Source organism: Nomascus leucogenys, chromosome X, assembly GCF_006542625.1.
Source record: "Nomascus leucogenys isolate Asia chromosome X, Asia_NLE_v1, whole genome shotgun sequence".
NCBI lineage: Eukaryota > Metazoa > Chordata > Mammalia > Primates > Hylobatidae > Nomascus > Nomascus leucogenys.
In genome coordinates, this window is record NC_044406.1 from 65670879 (window position 1) to 65689043 (window position 18165).

At 46.8% G+C, this 18165-nt stretch overlaps 1 protein-coding gene across 1 annotated transcript in view; it reads left to right on the top strand.

Moving 5' to 3' along the window:
* Positions 1-16360, top strand: part of SLC16A2 (solute carrier family 16 member 2) — a 96090-nt gene extending 79730 nt beyond the window's left edge. Inside the window, exons 2-6 of the mRNA XM_030807340.1 lie at positions 3424-3568; positions 6788-7238; positions 8179-8322; positions 11643-11871; positions 13777-16360. Coding sequence (XP_030663200.1) covers positions 3424-3568; positions 6788-7238; positions 8179-8322; positions 11643-11871; positions 13777-13997 — 1190 coding nt within the window. The 3' untranslated portion in view covers positions 13998-16360. The remainder of the gene's footprint in view (positions 1-3423; positions 3569-6787; positions 7239-8178; positions 8323-11642; positions 11872-13776) is intronic.
* The last annotated feature ends 1805 nt before the right edge of the window (positions 16361-18165 follow it).

The following is an 18165-nucleotide window of genomic DNA, read 5'->3' on the forward strand; positions in this document are numbered from 1 at the left end:
TTCTCACCTTCTCCCCACCTTTAAAAATAACATCAGATTTATCGAGTTATAATTACATATGGTAGTATTCACCCTTTTTACATGCTCAGTTCTATGAATTTTGACAAAAGAATACCACCATCATAATCAAGATATATAACATATAAAGCTTAGAAAAGAGAGACTCAAGATGAAACTTGATAACATTTTCATTACCCCCAAAAAGTTTCTTCATGCCCCTCTGTAGTCAATTGTCTCCCTCATCCTTCCTCCTGGCACCTACTGATTTGTTTTTCTGTCCCCATAGTTTTGTCTTTTCCAGAATTTCCTGTAAGTGGAAGGAATAATTTGAGTCTGGCTTCGTTTACTTAGCATAACGCCTTTGAGATTGTTCAAGTTTCAGTAGTTCTTTCCTGTCTATTGCTGTGTTGTATTCCATTGTATTAATGTGTATTCATTTGTTTATCCATTCACTAGTTGAAGTACATTTGGATTGTTTCCAGATTTGGGCAATTATGAAAAAAAGCTAGTGTAATCATCTAGGTTCAGGTTTTTGTGTGAACATAAGTTTTCATTCGTCTTGAGTTAATATCTAGCAGTGGGTTTTCGGATCATGATAAATGTATGACTAACTTCACAGGAAGCTGCCAAACTGTTTTCCAAAGTGAGTACTGTTTTGCATTGCCACCAGCAGTGTATTACATTTCCAGTTCCTCCATATCCTCCCCAGTATTAGGTATTATCATTTTGTAAAAGCCTTTCTTTGCTGGGCACCATCGCTCACACCTATAATCCCAGCACTTTGGGAGACTGAGGCAGGTGGATCACTTGAGGCCTGGAGTTTGAGACCAGCCTGGCCATCATGGTGAAACCCCATCTCTACTAAAAATACAAAAAATTAGGCATGGTGGTGTGCGCCTGTAATCCCAGCTACCCGGGAGGCTGAGGCACACGAATTGCTTGAACCTGGGAGGCAGAGGTGGCAGTGAACCAAGACTGTGCCTCTGCACTTCGGCCTGGGAGACAGAGTGAAACTCTTGTCTCAAGAAAAAAAAAGTAAAGAAAAAGAAAAAGAAAAGAAAAAAGCCTTTCTTGGTAAGGGCTATCTCATTGTGGTTTTAATATGCGTTTCTCAACTTATTAGTGATGTTGAGCATCTTTTTATATGCTTAATTACTATTCATATCATAAAGGTATGTGCACATGTGTAATTGCGTAATCTCTGTTCAATTCTTTTGTCCATATTTTAAGTTAGATTGTTTGCTTTATTATTGAGTTGTGAGAGTCAACTCACTCTTGTATGGTGGATACCGGTCTATTGTCAGAATTTGTGTGCTGCAAAATTTTTCTGTCTATGGCTTGCCTTTTCATTTTCATAACTATTTTTGAAAAGCAGAAGTTTTCAATTTTGATCAAGTCTAATATATCAAATCTTTTCTTTTATGGATCATACTATTTGTGAATATCTGCAAAATCTTTGCCTAACCAAAGGCCAGGAAGATTTGTCTCCTATATGTTCTTCTAGAAGTTTTATAGTTGTAAGTTTTACATTAAGTCTACGATCCATTTTGCATTGATTTTTAAACATGATGTGATTATTGATATTTACAAAGTTCTCTTATACATATAATTATATCTGATTTTTTTTTCTTTAGACGGAGTCTCAGTCTGTCACCCAGCCTGGAGCGCAGTGGCGAGATCTCGGCTCACTGCAAGCTCTGCCTCTTGGGTTCAAGCGATTCTCCTGCCTCAGCCTCCCGAGTAGCTGGAACTACAGGCGCCCGCCACCACACCCAGCTAATTTTTTGTATTTTGAGTAGAGACGGGGTTTCACTGTGTTAGCCAGGATGGTCTCGATCTCCTGACTTCGTGATCTGCCTGCCCTGGCCTCCCAAAGTGCTGGGATTACAGGGGTGAGCCACCACGCCTGGCCCTGATCATCAGCGGATCACAAGGTCAGGAGATCGAGACCATCCTGGCTAACACAGTGAAACCCTGTCTCTATAAAAACACACAAAAAATTAGCTGGGCATGGTGGCAGGCCCTGTAGTCCCAGCTACTCAGGAGGCTGAGGCAGGAGAATGGCGTGAACCCAGGAGGCGGAGCTTGCAGTGAGCCGAGATCGGGCCACTGCACTCCAGCCTGGGGGACAAAGTGAGACTCTGTCTCAAAAAAAAAAAAAGAAAGAAAGAAAGAAAAAGAAAAAGAAATGTTTGAGGCAGGCACAAGCAGAAATTTTAATCTCCATTTCACAGATGAGAAAACTGAGGATTAGAGAAATGCTGTGTGACTTCTCAAGATCTCACAGCTGATAGGAGATGAAATGGCAAGGTAAGAGGTGAAATTGTGATAAAAAGTTAAGATCTCCTGCTGTCCCAGGCTAGTACTTTTGAAGCCAGGCAGAGAGGGCTCAGGGTAGGGCTCCAACAAAGTAAAGATTCCCAATGGGAAGCTGAGCAACATATTTGGTACTGAGGTAAGACACACAGCCAGTTGACTAGCCCCAGACTGAGCTCCTTTGGCCCATTGGGGCTCCACAGTTGGAGAGAGCCACAAGTTGGCCCAGTGCCTAGCTCATGTGTCACTCAATGAATGCTCTTTGATGATGATGATGAAGAGTTGGAAGTGTTCAAAGGAGAGTTCTGAAATTAATTTCAGAGTTAGAAATTAAAGCTAAGAGGAAAAGTTAAGGGAACTAAGATTATTTGGCGGAGAAAAGAGAGGCTCAAGATGAAACTTGATAACAGCCTTCAGACGAAATAAAAAAAAAAGCTTGAACTTTCCTTCTGAGGGCTGAGCAAAGGGAAACAGACTGGAAGAATCTAAGTAAAAGGGCAAGTTCCTTCCTCCTTAGTGAGGATTGTTATAGACACTTAAGAGCCTTTAGAAACAGGATAATATCTTCTTGAGTTTGAAATCAGGAATTTGCCAAACATGGGCTCTGATGACGGATTTCAGCACGAGGGTTACATGACTCTCTTGCACAGTGTCCTTAGAAATCTTTAGGTGGCCCATGAACCTGCCTTGTATCCTAGTACAATTCCAGGAGGGTTTTGTCTGTGGCCTTCTCTGCTCCTTAGTCTTATCATCGTCACAGGGTTGTTCTAATGCTGGAGACAAGCCTGACCTTAGCTCCTGAAAGCTTAACCCCAATGTTTTTTGCCCCTGAAGCCAGTGGCTTAGAATCTAAGGCTATAGATCTGGCTTAGCATCCCTGGAAAGGCCTGAAATATTGACTAGTCCAAATCTTACCCCAGTGATAGAATCCCATTTTATATCTAGTCTCTTCTTGCAAAACTCTCTGATCATCAGGGACTAGCAAGCTGGCAATGCAGACTAATGCAATGCCCCCTGTGAAAGGCCAGAGAAGAAGAGCTGAGATGCCAGCAGTACCACCAGGCACTACACTAAGCTAAAGTGTCTTTGCACTTGTTTTCTCTGCAGCATGGGTAGGAGCCCTCGCGATGGGTATGATCTTCTTCTGTTCTCCCATTGTGAGTATATTCACTGACCGTTTGGGCTGCCGAATCACAGCAACCGCAGGGGCTGCGGTTGCTTTCATTGGCCTCCATACCAGCTCCTTCACCAGGTAAGGCTAAGAGTTGGTGGTTATTTCCCCAAGGCTGAGGGTTGGTTTTTTTCTGGGCTTTAGCTAGGGTTACTTTTCTCACTGCAGAATCCCCTGTGGCTATGGCCCTGTAGCGCCCTTAAAGATCCTGCACCCTGGATTCAGAATCCAGTGAACTCATCTAGGTAGGGTCCCCAGGACACATTGGTGGGGACTATCCCCAGAGAGGACCCAAGAGTTCCAAAGTGGTAGGAGTGCTCTAAGCCTGGTAGTTCATAGAGCTGGGCCCAAGTCCAGTTTTGGCCACTGAATGGCAATAGAACAATTGATGAGTACCATTGCTCTCTCTGTGCCTCAATTTCTATATCTGTAACATGAGGGGATTTGACCATGTGGTCTTTTTACATCTCTTTCAACTCTGCTATTCGATTCCCCTTCAGTGTGCCACACATCTCACAACCTCACTTTCCATCCCAAGATTGAGCTTCTCAAGTGAGTCCATGTGAACACCTAGCACAGGATTCCCAAAGGAATCTTATGCTGAAAAAGAGGTCAACTGAGCCCAAGGATGTTTAGCATTTCTGACTCTTTTCCAGATAGCTCAGGCTGCTGACATATGGATGATTTGGGACAGATAATGATTTACATCATGGGCATCAGAAGGATGATTAGCAATATCCCTTACTGAGATACAAACCCAGAACCCAGCTACCCAGCTAGGCCTGGGCTAAACTGAAACCCTAGTCCCACTGGTTCCACTGGCAGAACTTGGCAGTGTCAGGCAAGAAGCAGGCTCTAGGTTCATTTTCTGCTTTCTTTTCTGCCAGCCCTGCAGAAGAACGTGTGTAGGGTAAGGGAGAATAAATACCCTATACCACAGCCTGAGGAATATGGAATTCCTAAAGAACTCTGTTGACTTTCTGCTAAAGACACTTTGGAAGTTATGGTACCTCCTACTTCCAATCTGCTTGGGCCGATGTAGGGGAATGCCAGCTTGGAAACATGGAAATGAGAAATGGCCGTGGTGACATGTCTGGGATGAGGTCACAGCTAACATGTCAGAGACTTGCTTTCTGAGCTTAGTTACCCAGAAAAGCGTCATGGCTCTCTAGGCCTAAGTTTCCACTCACAGTAGAGAATGATAATTGTGTTTTGCCTTAACTGGGCCCTGTGAGGTAAGCCAGCTTTCTTTATGACTTGAGCATTTCCAGCTGCCCAGCCTACCCTACAGCAGAGCTTGGATTTGGCTTGCAGTCATTTCTTGGCTTCGTCCCGTCCAACTGGGACAGAGAAGGGAAAAACCGTGTCCTGCCTGGAAACTACTCAGCACTCCCAGGGCAGCAGCTCCAAACCTTTTCAGAACCCCTCCGGTGGTCAGCCTCATTTGCCCCCAGCAAGCTGGTGCCTGGCTCCTTGTGGGGAGGAGCTAGGCTTCAAAAGCAGCTCCAGTCTCAGCACTATACAGCAAAAGTCTGTTTTTTAAGACCAAGCAATGCAAAGTGTAAATGAATTAGCAACATGTGGATCCCATTTCCCTTCCAATCCACATGGGCTCAATTACAGGAGGGGAAGGAGCTCAGATGTGGTGTTTTCTTCTGGCACGCTTCTGTAGGCACATTGGAGTAGGCGTTCTGTTCTCTAGCCCCTAACCTTCTTCTCTACCCGCTTTGTTCTTTCTGTAAGAGGATCTTCAGAGCCAAAAAACTTTCTGGATGGCTTCACATCCAGTGGAAAAATGGTTCTGCTCATGGCTAGAGCTCCAAATCATCCTTCCTGTTGTCTCAATCAGGGCCCTGAGTTCCTCCGAATGATATGGAATGGGGCAGGATGCAGGCAGGGCTGGTGGGGCTTTGGAAAACCCAAACAATGGGCCTCCAGTCCTGGGGCCCAGCTAGAAGTAGATCCACCACACAGCACCCTAAACCAAATCCTATGTTTTCCCCCCACTGGCCCCTTCCCTGAAGGTCTAACACAAGGCCCCTTGGATAAGGCCCCCAAGCCAGGCCAATCCCATAGGGTACCTAGAATCTAATGGGCACAGGCCCAAAGGAACCTGACAGAAGAGGAGCAGTTGGCTAAGCTATGTGTTCCAAGCAGAGACAACCCTTTCAAAACCAAATCCTTGCTCACGTCCAGTGAATACCAGCAGATGGAAAGCAATAGTGATGACAGCTATCTTAGAATCATGCACCACATCTTCTCTGCAGCTTAGGCCCAGTCCTTTAGTATGAGGACTGGGTCTATCTCCAGAGAAGAACTGCCTGACCAAGAAGAGTATTAGGTAATTTAGTGGCCAGATAAGAACTATTGCAAAATATATTGAGGCATCAAAAAGAAAACAAAATTCTTTACTAGGTTGTGCCAATATTATGTGGGGGCATATGGCTGGCCAAGCTGACCTACCTATTGCCTTTCCCCTTCTGACCCTTTATGTTACAGAGGCTTATGGCCACAGCAGGGCCTATGAGTTTTAAGTCAGGACCTGTCTTACTTGGCCAGGCCCACAAATTCTTTGAGGCTCCACTTCCTGTCAAGGAGCCAGGCTACTCTAGGGAACAAATCTATACCATATCCAGAAACAGAGGCAGGATTCTAAAAGTTAAAGAGACTCCTTACCTAATGATCCCCACTGAGATCACCCAGGGCCTAGTGTAAAGGGACTTGGGATATGTGGACCTTGGGCAGGGTTGGGGAGGGCATATGTCTCAGAAGATCATCAGCCATTCTCTGAAATATTAATGGCCTTAGCATGGAGAAAGACACTGAAGAGTCCCATGGAAGGTTTCAATCTTCCAGGATTTTGACTTCTTGCAGACCTTTGTTGCTACCTGGGATAAAAGCTTTGGCCACCACCAATAGTAAGGTGAGACTATTCTCTCTAAGACAATGACTCCCTGTAGCCCCTCATCCAGCTTTTACATGGGCTAGTTCTGGCTTTCCTTTGAACAGTCCTCTTTAATGGGGTGCTATGAGTCATGCTAGAGTCACACAGACCTGGATTCAAGTCCAAGTTTTGCTGATTCCCAGTTATGTTACCTTGGGCTAATTATTTTATCTCGCTGAGCCTCTGCTTCCCCATCTGCAACACAGGGATCAGAAGGCCCTCCTCTTTGTCTGTTCTGAGGGTCAGTGGCAAGTGGGTTAAGGGTGGAGGAATGGAAGTCTCAGGAAGCTGACAGGGGAGGGCAGGTAGATTGCTGGTCAGGCTGCTGAGGACAGCTCTTGGTGTTTCTCCCACAGCTCCCTAAGCCTGCGCTACTTCACCTACGGGATTCTCTTTGGTTGTGGCTGTTCCTTCGCCTTTCAGCCATCCCTCGTCATCCTGGGCCACTACTTTCAACGCCGCCTGGGTCTGGCCAATGGTGTGGTGTCTGCTGGGAGTAGCATTTTCTCCATGTCCTTCCCCTTCCTCATCAGAATGCTGGGGGATAAGATCAAGCTGGCCCAAACCTTCCAGGTGCTGAGTACCTTCATGTTTGTTCTTATGCTGCTTTCACTCACCTACCGGCCCCTCCTGCCCAGCTCCCAGGACACCCCAAGCAAGAGAGGTGTCCGCACCCTGCACCAGCGCTTTCTGGCTCAGCTCAGGAAGTACTTCAACATGCGAGTGTTCCGCCAACGCACTTACCGCATCTGGGCCTTCGGGATTGCTGCTGCTGCCCTTGGCTACTTTGTTCCCTATGTACACCTGGTGAGGAATACCAGGGTGGGCCCACCCCACCTGGCCCCAAGAAGCTACCCTCAACCTGCCTAGATTCCAGAGGGTGGGGGTGGGAGACACTGAAACGGCAGAGCTGGGACCTTTGGGAAAAGAAACAAAATATTGGTTGGAGAGATCCAGAGAGGGAAAAAGAGAGAGATTGAGGGAAGACCTTAGTGGAAAATGGAGGCAATTCCACAGGGGGAAGCCCATGGACCATGGCTTCTCCCACAGTAAAAATTTAGATAGATTTTGAGGAGATACGCATTGCCAGGATGCAGGAGACTGGCCCAGGTGACCCAAGACAGGATTCTGTGGAATGCTGGTCTTTGTGCTCAAATGATTTTGTTTAGGAAGTAACATATACTGGATCTCTCTAGCTTCATAATGTGTAGTAATCTCTTAAAGGGACTACAAAAATTTGTAGGAAAGAAACCCATTCAGCTTTGTTTAACTCACCATCCACCAAACTTATGCAACTACAGAACTGTTGGTTGTAGTCCAGCTGTTATCCTCCACAGGCTTCATGTTTCCTAAAACACACTTTGGAAGAGTTGCCTGGAAGTTGGTGGATTCTTCTCCCCTGGTGATTTGATGTTGCCCTAGGCTGTCAGTTTGGGGTAAGGGAATGGGGAGATTGTAGAGAAACCCTTGGATTTTCTCAATCATTTAGGCTATTTTCTGTCCTGCTTGGGCTTAGAAGGGGCGTGGAGGTACCCACCCTCCTTAGCTGTTGCTCAGAAGTCCAGAATCCAGAGAGCCAAGGGATAAGCAGCCAGAGAGCTTGTCATGGAGGTAGGGCTACAGGAGAGGGGGTTTCTGTCCTGATCCAGGAAAGTAAGCGGTAGAGGATTCTGGATATGCCTACAGTTAACCAATCAGCTCCTCTTTCTCCTCCTGTTTCTGGGGATCCTTGTGCTATGCTTTTCAGATGAAGTATGTGGAAGAGGAGTTCTCAGAAATCAAGGAGACCTGGGTGCTCTTGGTGTGTATTGGGGCTACCTCAGGCCTTGGGCGTCTTGTGTCAGGCCACATCAGTGACTCCATCCCTGGACTTAAGAAGATCTACTTGCAGGTGAGTGTGACCACTTGTCCACTGTGGGGAGAAACAGCCTGCCACAAATGCAAGGTTATCCGCAGCCTTTGGGATAGAATGGTAGCTTGTTGTGTAGCATGGGAAAGTCAATCAAATTCTCTGAGCCTCCGTTTCACCTGCTTTTAAACAAAGAAAATCATCCTTTTTCTGCCTCTTTTACCAAGATTGAGTGAGGATTCTGTGAGAGCAGTGTATATGGAACCTACTAGAACACGTGTAAAGGAAGATTTTATTAATAATGGCTCTCCACGCTCCAAGGCTATTTTCTGTGTGAACTAGGCTCTGGTCTGGTCTGAATACAGGCCACTGTTCAGGCTATCAGTCTTTATCTACCTGGCAGTAGTATGGCCTTTCTTACCTGACTTATGATCCTGCAGGTGGGTTTATGAAGAGGTACCCAAGTGCAGAACCCTGTGAAGGGGCAAAGATAGCCCCAAAAATCAAGTAGTCACAAATAATTCATCAGGAAGGTGATTGAGTTCTGACTCATTTATCTCCTGGGAAAGCCCTAAAAGCACTTGCAAGGGGCCCTGGCTACACTTACAGTGGTGATTCTTCTGTCTCTGATAGCCCCAAGCTCTCTCCTAAGTACCCTCAAATATCTTGGATGGAAATATGATTAACTTTTCCTTAACTTTTTTGGTGTTAGATTGCAAGAGTTGGTGAATCTGCTTTGTCAGAGGCAGGGTTGCTTTTAAGGTCCATCCAATCCAACCTCATTACAGTGGTGGAGAAATAGAGGGAAACGCTCACACAGACAGTAGTAGCAGAGCTGAACTCCTATGCAACACACTTCTCATATTCTACCTTGCCCTAAGTGATGGCAGAGCCAAGTCTCAGAGATGATAAGTGACTTGACCAAGGTCAAATCAAGAGATAATCTTGTGATTGAGATAAACCAATTGAGATTTTGAATTCCTGTGCAAATATCAGCAAGTGCTTTATCTGGGTGGCTATTTGCATAGGAGTATGTTTGGCTTTCCCAGCCTCACCCACATGACACCCCTGTGAGTCTTCCCTGCCAGTATTAGCAGCTCCAAGATGCCAAAGAGTTCTGGAAATCAGGGTAATCTGGCATTGGGCCAGGGCTTTATCTTGAGAAGAGGCAGCAGCCCCTGCCTAGTCGTATAACTCATGTGATTCTTATTACAGTCCCTAGGAGAAAGGTAGAGCCTGAGCAGCTTTTGCTTTCTGTTATACAGTGGGAGTCCAAGGGACAGGGAGGCATTAGCCAGTTAGAGGCCAAGATAGGCTTAGGACCCAGTGCCTCTGCTGACCACCCACCCACTGCTCCTGCCCCTTTTCCTTACTCTTCACCGAGTTTTACCACTTAGAATAATATAAAATAATCTTAGAACATTATAGCTGAAACATATCTTCGTCAACTAGTAGTTCAACTTCCTCATTTTACAAGTTGAGTGTCTTGGGCCAAGAGCACAAGACAATGGGTGAACTTCTTTCTTTTGAGTTTGTTAAGATACTCTATCACAGGAATTTGCCCCCCTTTCTCCCTGCATGTAATGAAAGAGTACAGGCCTGGGGGAGGAAAGGAGTGTACACACCTTCAGGTTCTGAAGAGCTATCCACTAGACTCTGTGGCTCCTACTCTTGGTAAAGACAAGCACATGTCTCTGGCATCAAACCCCTGGACAGTCTGCTGGAAAGGAAATAGCGACAGGCTGCAGGACAGCCTCACTTTGTGCCAGTTCTTGAGACCTGTTTCTCACGTCCAAGAGGGATTTTAAATTTCTAAATCTTGAGGCCTGTTTCTCATGTCCAAGAGGGATTTTAAATTTCTGAACCTTGGCAAAGCCTCATGGAGGATGTTTAACAGACAGCTAGATACAATAGGTAATACTTAGACCTGATTAAAATCAGTTAATAGGGTCCTTTGTGTTATATAATGGTATTAACTTTTAATTTCCATAATGGACTTTGTTGATAGGTGTGTCTGGTTTTATCTTACGGTTGTGTTTGAATCTCCTAGAGGAGAAGCTCAGGTACTGGGGTTCTTCTTCCTAGCTTCTGCCTAGCTACCTCAAAACTGCCTGGGCAAAGTTCAAAGTCTCCCAACAAAAAGATGTCCTCAGATGGCATTATCCTCTCCAAAAATCAACTGATCAACCTAAAAAACTCACTGCCAGCAACAACACAGAAAATCTTTAGGGCACCAAATAGCCTTGACCCCCACTCCTTCCGTGTGTTCCTGGCTAAGTTGGCTTGCTTGTGTGAACTATTGGAAAATCCTTGGGCCTATTAAGGCCTTGATAAAGAGATCAGATCTTAGCCCTGACCCTGGGATGACCTGGCTCTGACCTGGCTCTACTGGCTGCAGGGGGTTGGCAGCAGCGGGATGGGGGCAGGGTTCCTTTCTCTGCCTGAAGCCCAGGTCTTCAGTGTCGCTGGCCAACACGGGTTGCAAATGAAGACCAGCTGTGTTTGCAGCAGCCCTTTTCTCTGTGGAGAAGGAAAAAAAAAAACAACCTCTGGAAAGGCAGTTTCTTCATTTTGTAGTCATTTTGCTTAGCCCAAAGAAAGCCCAGTGGCTAGTCAGTGTTCCTGGGATGGCTTCATTCTCCCTAGACACACACCTTCCCAGTGGCTTGGTTCCCCTGAAAGGCTCCTTTGTTGCCTTCTCAGGGTGTCCAGCCAAGCCCAGAGGCCCCCAGAGCCATGTGTCTGAGATGTCTGAGATACGCAGTACAGTCCATGTCCTAAAGCATAGGAACCTGTGTGAACGTCCCAATGGTTTCCTTTATGCCAAGGTATTTTATAAAATCAGCCCCCACAAAAATGGGCACTGGCTCCTTCCCCATTTCAAGAAGCTATGCCTTCCACTTACAACCCCATCTGATCATCATGCAAGCCATCCTCATGTCCTCCCTTTCCTCTTTCCATATTTTACTTGGATCTGAGAACACCAGTATGGCCTGATCCCAGACCCTGATCCCTGGGGAAGCCAAATACAGGCTCAGGAAGCAGAAACAACAATTCCTTTTATCTTAGGGTCTAGTGCAAAGACAAACTTCTTGAGGCCAGGGGCCAAGTATCCCCCAACTTTCTTTTTTTAATCCCGACAGAATCACAGTTAAGTAGGGTCTTTCTTGGACTTTGAATCCCTCAATGCAAGACTTAGAAAGGGCCTAAACATTCAGTCCAACTGCTCTCTCTGTTGACACCTTCCCCCTCCCACCATCCCATTCTATAGATGGTAGAAATGAAGACTTGAGAAAGGAGATGTGATGCTATGTGGTCTTGGCTGGCCAGCACAACCTGACCTCAGGCCCTTGTTTCTCCAGGTCCTTTCCTTCCTGCTCCTGGGCCTGATGTCCATGATGATTCCCCTGTGCCGTGACTTCGGGGGCCTTATCGTCGTCTGTCTTTTCCTGGGCCTTTGCGATGGCTTCTTCATCACCATCATGGCCCCCATTGCATTTGAGCTGGTGGGCCCAATGCAGGCCTCACAGGCCATTGGCTACCTCCTGGGCATGATGGCCCTGCCAATGATTGCTGGGCCCCCCATTGCAGGTGAGGCTGATATTCCAGGGAGGGCATGAATCAGGGAGTCCTGTTTTCCCTGGGTATTGGCTCTCCGGAGCACCTCTCCTTGAGGCCCCTTTTCCTCTTATCGTCTATTTAAGCAGCTTTGTCAGAGTGCATGAAACCCCTTATCACTACTGGTGGAAGAGATTAAACACAGTACATATGCATGGATCCATTCTGCGGGATGGATTTTCCATGGCGGTATATCTGTTTCAATAGAATTTTATTTCAGACAGCATGGACCCTTCCAGGGGGGTGGAGAGAAAAATGAGTTTGGCCTTCCGACAATTCCACTGATCTAGTATCCTCTCACTCTCTCCACAGGCATGTGATTATTTGCAAGGTAGTTGGGTAGGAAGAGAAGAGAAAGCAGGCTCTAGTTTTATTAAAACCTAGGGACATCCTCCTCCTCCTCTGCTGGCTTCTGAACTGAGCCTGTAGAAGATATTTGATTAATGTAACACCCCAGAATTAAGCCAGTGAGACTCACCTTCAGCAGGAAAAGTGTTGACTTGCCATCTTTCAGCACTCCTGGTTTCCTCCCTCCATTTTCCCCGAAGGGCACTGTTGGTATCCCAGGGAACGAGGAACAGAAAACCAATGACAAGAGAACTCCATTTCTTTTCTTTTTCTTTTCTTTTTTTTTTGAGACAGAGTCTTGCTCTGTCGCCAGGCTGGAGTGCAGTGGTGCAATCTTGGCTATCTCAGCTCATTGCAACCTCTGCCTCCCGGGTTCAAACGATTCTCCCACCTCAGTCTCCCGGGTAGCTGGGAGTACAGGTGCGTGCCACCACACCCAGCTAATTTTTTGTATTTTTAGTAGAGACGGGGTTTCACTGTGTTAGTCAGGATGGTCTCGATCTCCTGACTTTGTGATCCTCCTGCCTCAGCCTCCAAAAGTGCTGGGATTACAGGCGTGAGCCACCACACCTGGCAACTCCATTTCTTTTCTGTAGGATTTATTGCAAACATTGATTCATGCATTAGCTTCTCCTAGGCTGGTCAAATGGGTTAATTCAACAAATATTCTTCAAACACAAATTATGTGCAAGGTGATATGAGGGCACTGTGTGACAGTGGCAAAAGCTTTCACTCAGGCTTCTGGGCAACAGCCACACTACCCATTGGGGGAAGGGGGCCTCTACTCACCCCCTGATCCAAACAGTGCCCCAGAATCCACATTTCTTTCCAATTTGCTTAACTCCTGAGTAAGCAAAAGGCCAAGGGCCTTTTTGTCTTTCCTGAATACTGTTTCTGGGCTCTGAGGTATGGTGAGGTACCACACATTAGCTTCTGGAAGTGAGTAGGGAAGGCCTTGCATCCCATGTCATACATATCCTTGGTTTGGCAGCTTGGAGAAACCCAGAGGGGACAACCATATATGTAACTGAAAGGAACATGTATAGCCTCTTGCTAGGACAAATGGAACTTCAGAGAAGGGTCACTTCAGAGAAAAGGAAAATAAAATCTCATCTGAAATGTACCACAGGAACCATTTGTGGGGGCCAGGGGCAGGGGTAGGAGGCTGGGAAATATCACTGTGGACCAAGACAACAGTTGGCCATCTTCTGCGGAGTTCTTTTAAACTAGGTTTCCTCCTAACTCCGTACCTAGGTGTGACTAGATCTTAGATTGATGAAAGTCATAAATGGAGACACTTTAAGAGAAGCTTCATTAGCTTCTTTCATAATGAGCATTCGCTCAAGGGCCTGCAGCCCCAATGCCTTAGGGAGGAGTCATCTGCCCTTGAAGTTGAGGGAGCTCCTGAGTTAAGGCAATACACGCCAAGATTACCTGGATAGGCACTGTGATGGCCCCTAGAAGGGGCTGAGAGTACCTTTGGACAGTAGAGCAAAGCTGAGCTTGACTTGTCTCTCTTGACTGTTTCAGGCCTACTCCGCAACTGTTTTGGGGACTACCATGTGGCCTTCTACTTTGCCGGTGTGCCCCCCATCATCGGGGCTGTAATCCTCTTCTTCGTCCCTCTGATGCATCAAAGGATGTTCAAGAAAGAGCAGAGAGATTCCAGCAAGGATAAGATGTTGGCCCCTGACCCAGACCCCAATGGGGAGCTACTGCCGGGCTCCCCCAACCCTGAGGAACCAATCTAATGCCTTTCTTGCCATTGTGTGCCCTTTCCCAGCTCTTCCCCTTCATCCCACCCTGCTCAGCATTTACATTTTTGCCACCAGCACACTTGTTCCCAGACCCGCGCACACAGCATTTCAGCCACCTGACAATCTCCTTGGAGTCAAAGCTCCAGGTGTTCCAAACTCATTAACTAAATTCTCCCCAGAATGCCTTTAAATTTTCCAGGGCCTTTCTCCTCCCAGGATCTGGGAAAGCTTGGGATCACCCCCTGGCCTTTGGAACCTCTCCATATACTTTCTAAGCCCTGGGGGAGGAGGAGGATGGGACCTCCTGGTCCCAGCTTGTTAGTCACCCACTATAATCAACTGCCAAAGGTGCTACCGTGTCCCCAGGAGCCTAATAGGGTAGGCCCAAGTCTGTTTGCTGAGGAGGTCATTGCCATCCATATTTGGGAGCCACTGGGTGGAGGGGCTGGGAAGCAAAATGAGACAAGTAGCCTTGGTTAGCCTTAGAGTTGCTGATGGCTGTGGCTCCCCAAGAACTGGGTACAGGCAGTGCCCTTATCGTATGGTTGGTTAACAGACTGCTCCCCTCTTCCCTTCCTTCTTTTTTTCCTCTACTGACTTCTCTCCATACTCTTTCACCTCTATTTCTTTGTATGACTGTCATAGACACATGGGTGCTTGGAGAAAGGAGGGACCCAGAATTTGAGCCAATCGACCTCACCTTGGCCCAGTCCACTCCTAACACTAGCATCAGTCCCACTCATCTCAGGCTGAGCCACATCTCACTTTTTGGCTCAAGCTATATAATCCTAGACTGGAAGAGTAGAATATCATATAGGGAAGAAACCTTAAACACCACAGTGTTCCATGTTCCAGTCACTGATTTTTACAAATTTTACAGTCCAAGGCATTAACCTCAAGGCCCTCCCAGCTCCCCATTCTTGTATACACATGGAAAAATGTGAAGAAACTCCTTTCATCTCAGCAGGCAGAGGAGGACTGATGACACAAGCTGCCATGGTGGGAGGAGGGGCAGTAGTTATTGATATGGTGGACCAGCCCCATCTCTCAGTTTTCATGACAGGTCTATATTTCTACCTGGGCCAGGCCAGGAAAGGGACTATTTAAGAAAAAAAGAAACAATTCCCAGCATGGATCCCAAAAAGATACAGGCAGCAGTTGCACATAGGGTTGGACAATTTCTTTTGGGAAAGGGAAGCCATCCTAGCCTTTACCACCCAATGTGTCTCCCATGCTGGGCATCCTAGGCCACTTTGCTTAGAGAGCATTAAAGGTGCCATGAAAGGTAGACTCTGAACCACTTTGATCCCTCTGAAGTAGGTGACTGATGCTTCCTTATGCCCAGGCTCTGGCAACAATCTTACTGAAGAACATTCCCAGTGCCCCTGGCTAGGGGCAGAGGGCACTGCCAGGCTGTGTTCAGTTAGCACAGCTCACCTCATTAGCTCAGCCTCTCTCCTCACTCTGCCTCTTTGTGTCTCTTTTTCCCCTCTCTGAGCCTTTGTCTATTGTGTTCCTGTCACCCACCCTTTCATCATCTTTTTGCCAGGCATTCCTGGCTGTCACTTGGAGCCAACAGTAACTTGCCACCCTAAGGCAGGGTCATCCCAGGGCCAGGAGGATGAGGTTGTCCTGAGGGGCTCCAAAGAAGACAATAGTTCCCACTCATGATTTTCCGTTACAAACAGGCAGCTGGGGCATGGTTGGCCTCTGATGATTTCATTCAAGGCCAAAGTCCTGAGCCCCCTCCGCTGGTCCCAGTCCAGCTCTTATCAACTCCCCAAAGGAAAACCCACTGGTTCTTAGCTCTGTGGGTAGGAAGGGGCCCTAGAAAGGGCCTAGTTACTATCCTGTCAGTTCTAACAGTAGTGGAACAGGAGAATCTGGGCCCTAGGAGCCCTGTAACTCCCAGGAGAGACCACTGAAAATACTGGAGCAACAATGCCCCTGCTTCCATTCCTCCCTGCCTCACTCTCACCAAGTCACCAGAGGGTGGTTCTGTAGGACCTCTTTTGTTGCTTAAGATGCAGATAGCTCTTAAGAATCAGGCAGTCGCCCACTTCTCTCCAGATGAAGGGAAGACATTTATAGGTCCCAAATCTGCCCATTCAGATGTCACATAACATGGTGGGGTATCAATTTACTTCTTCCACACATGTGGTTGTGCACATGTGAGCTTGTGTGCGTTTGGAGAGAATGTTGATTGGCAAAAGCAGCACAGTATTAATATTTAGAGTAGGATGCAGCCTCTTATGCACCACAGTTAAATCTAGAATGAACAAAATTTCAGAGCTCAAGACATGGGACATTTAAATCCTCAAGGAGTTTGGAACAAAATAAACAGATCTAAAAATTTGGTTTGGGTATGTATGTTGCCTACAAGGGAGAAATAGTCTTAACCTGATTAATTGCAGAAAGTTTGACTTCAGAGCTGAAGTCACATTTCAAATCAAATTTCTGCCAGGTTCTATGCTCTCTGTGAGAGCAGAAACTAGAAAAAGAGCTATATAGGGGTTTGGAGTTGGTCGACTATTTGAGATTGGATTTTTAAACAAGCTCTGAAGTGGAAAAGTGGTTACTTCACAAAATGAGAATGTGGTTACTTGCTGAGTTGGAATGGAGGCCCCACCAAGGCCACAGCCTTGCTACAAATGTGCCATACTGAAAACTGGCATTAACAATAATCCAATTCAGCTCTCCTTCTCTCTCCCTTATGTTATTTATGGGGAACCTAAAGGGACTTATATGGCTGGCTGACACAGCCTGGCAGTGACAGAGCCTGGAATTAAGGATGATGCAGGAGACAGACCTATAAGAATGACAAAGCTGAGAGTAACCTTAGAGTCTCCCTTGTCCATACTCTGCATTGAATTTAAGTGGAGAGACTGAGGCCTCGAGGTAGGAAGAGACTGCAGTAGGTTCACACAGTTCCTCAGTGACAGAGCAAGATGAGACTTGAACTCATGTCATTGACTTCCAGTACAGTTTACACCCCTGGTTTTACAGATGAAGAAACTGGCCCTAGGAGGGATAAATGACTTGCCCACTTCATTCAACAACTGTGTACCAAACCCATTTCCGTAAGTGTGTCAGCAGGACCAGCTCTGAGCAAAAATGAAAGTTTAGCAAAGTTTAACTTTTAGCATGCCCCATGTCTTCATGATTACTCTCACCCGCAACTGACACATACTTTTGGTATTCTGTCTCCCAGTCACTCCAGGCCTTCATGCAATCTTGGCTTGGAGACCTGGTTTCACCTACTGTCCCTCCACCCCCAGCAACTCAAGAGGTACAAAAGAAATCCATCTCCAAATGGCCACGTACAGGGCAGGGCAGGGGCAAAAAGTGACTGGTTTCCGGTTGGAAGAAGGTGGTTTACCACCCAGCTCTTGGCTATTGTTTCTCCTCAGACTCAGTGTAGACACCCTCACGCTGGCTTCCTCATCTCCTCCCACTGAGGCTAATTACTCTGTCCCATTGCGGGGCCCCAGGCTCTCCCACCTAAGGTCTGCCCTGCTCCCCTAGCCCCTTCCCCAGCAGCCCCAAGGGCCCCGTCTGTTTGATCACTCAGGATTATTAGATTTCAAAGCTGTGGCATCCCATAATTTTTATGAGCATATGCTCTCCTCCAGGGCCTTTTCATGTCTGAAAAGGCGGCCAGCAGCTCCCTGCCACTTCTCCACAGTAGCAGTGCAGGCCAGCTGACAAGGATTACAAATCCCTAGCGTCTCATAGCTGGCGCCTAGATAGGGTGAGTGACGGGTAGAATAAGAGCCCTTGAAGCAAGTTCAGAAATTCTAATAAGCTGAAATGCAGCAGAGACTGCAGAGGCACAAGGAAAGGGATTGGATACCCAAATCCTGCAGGGGTTCAGTAGGCTGTGCTTCAAAGCCCCTTTGATTCCTGCCTTTCAGCTCTCTCTAGCGGTCACCAAGCGCAAAGTTCCATGCCTGGTTTTCAAGTCATTTAAGCAGTCTTTTCTAGAGACCTGCTGCGTGTCAGACACTCTGCTAGAATCTGGTAACTTCAGGAATGAAAGAAACATAAGTAGAAAAAAACCAGAAGAACACAAAGAGTTTGTACTACCTAACTTCCAAGATACCCTTTTCTTCTCTGGGCGCCAGTGCCCGGAGAGTACCGACCTTAGAGCCAAAATTCGGTC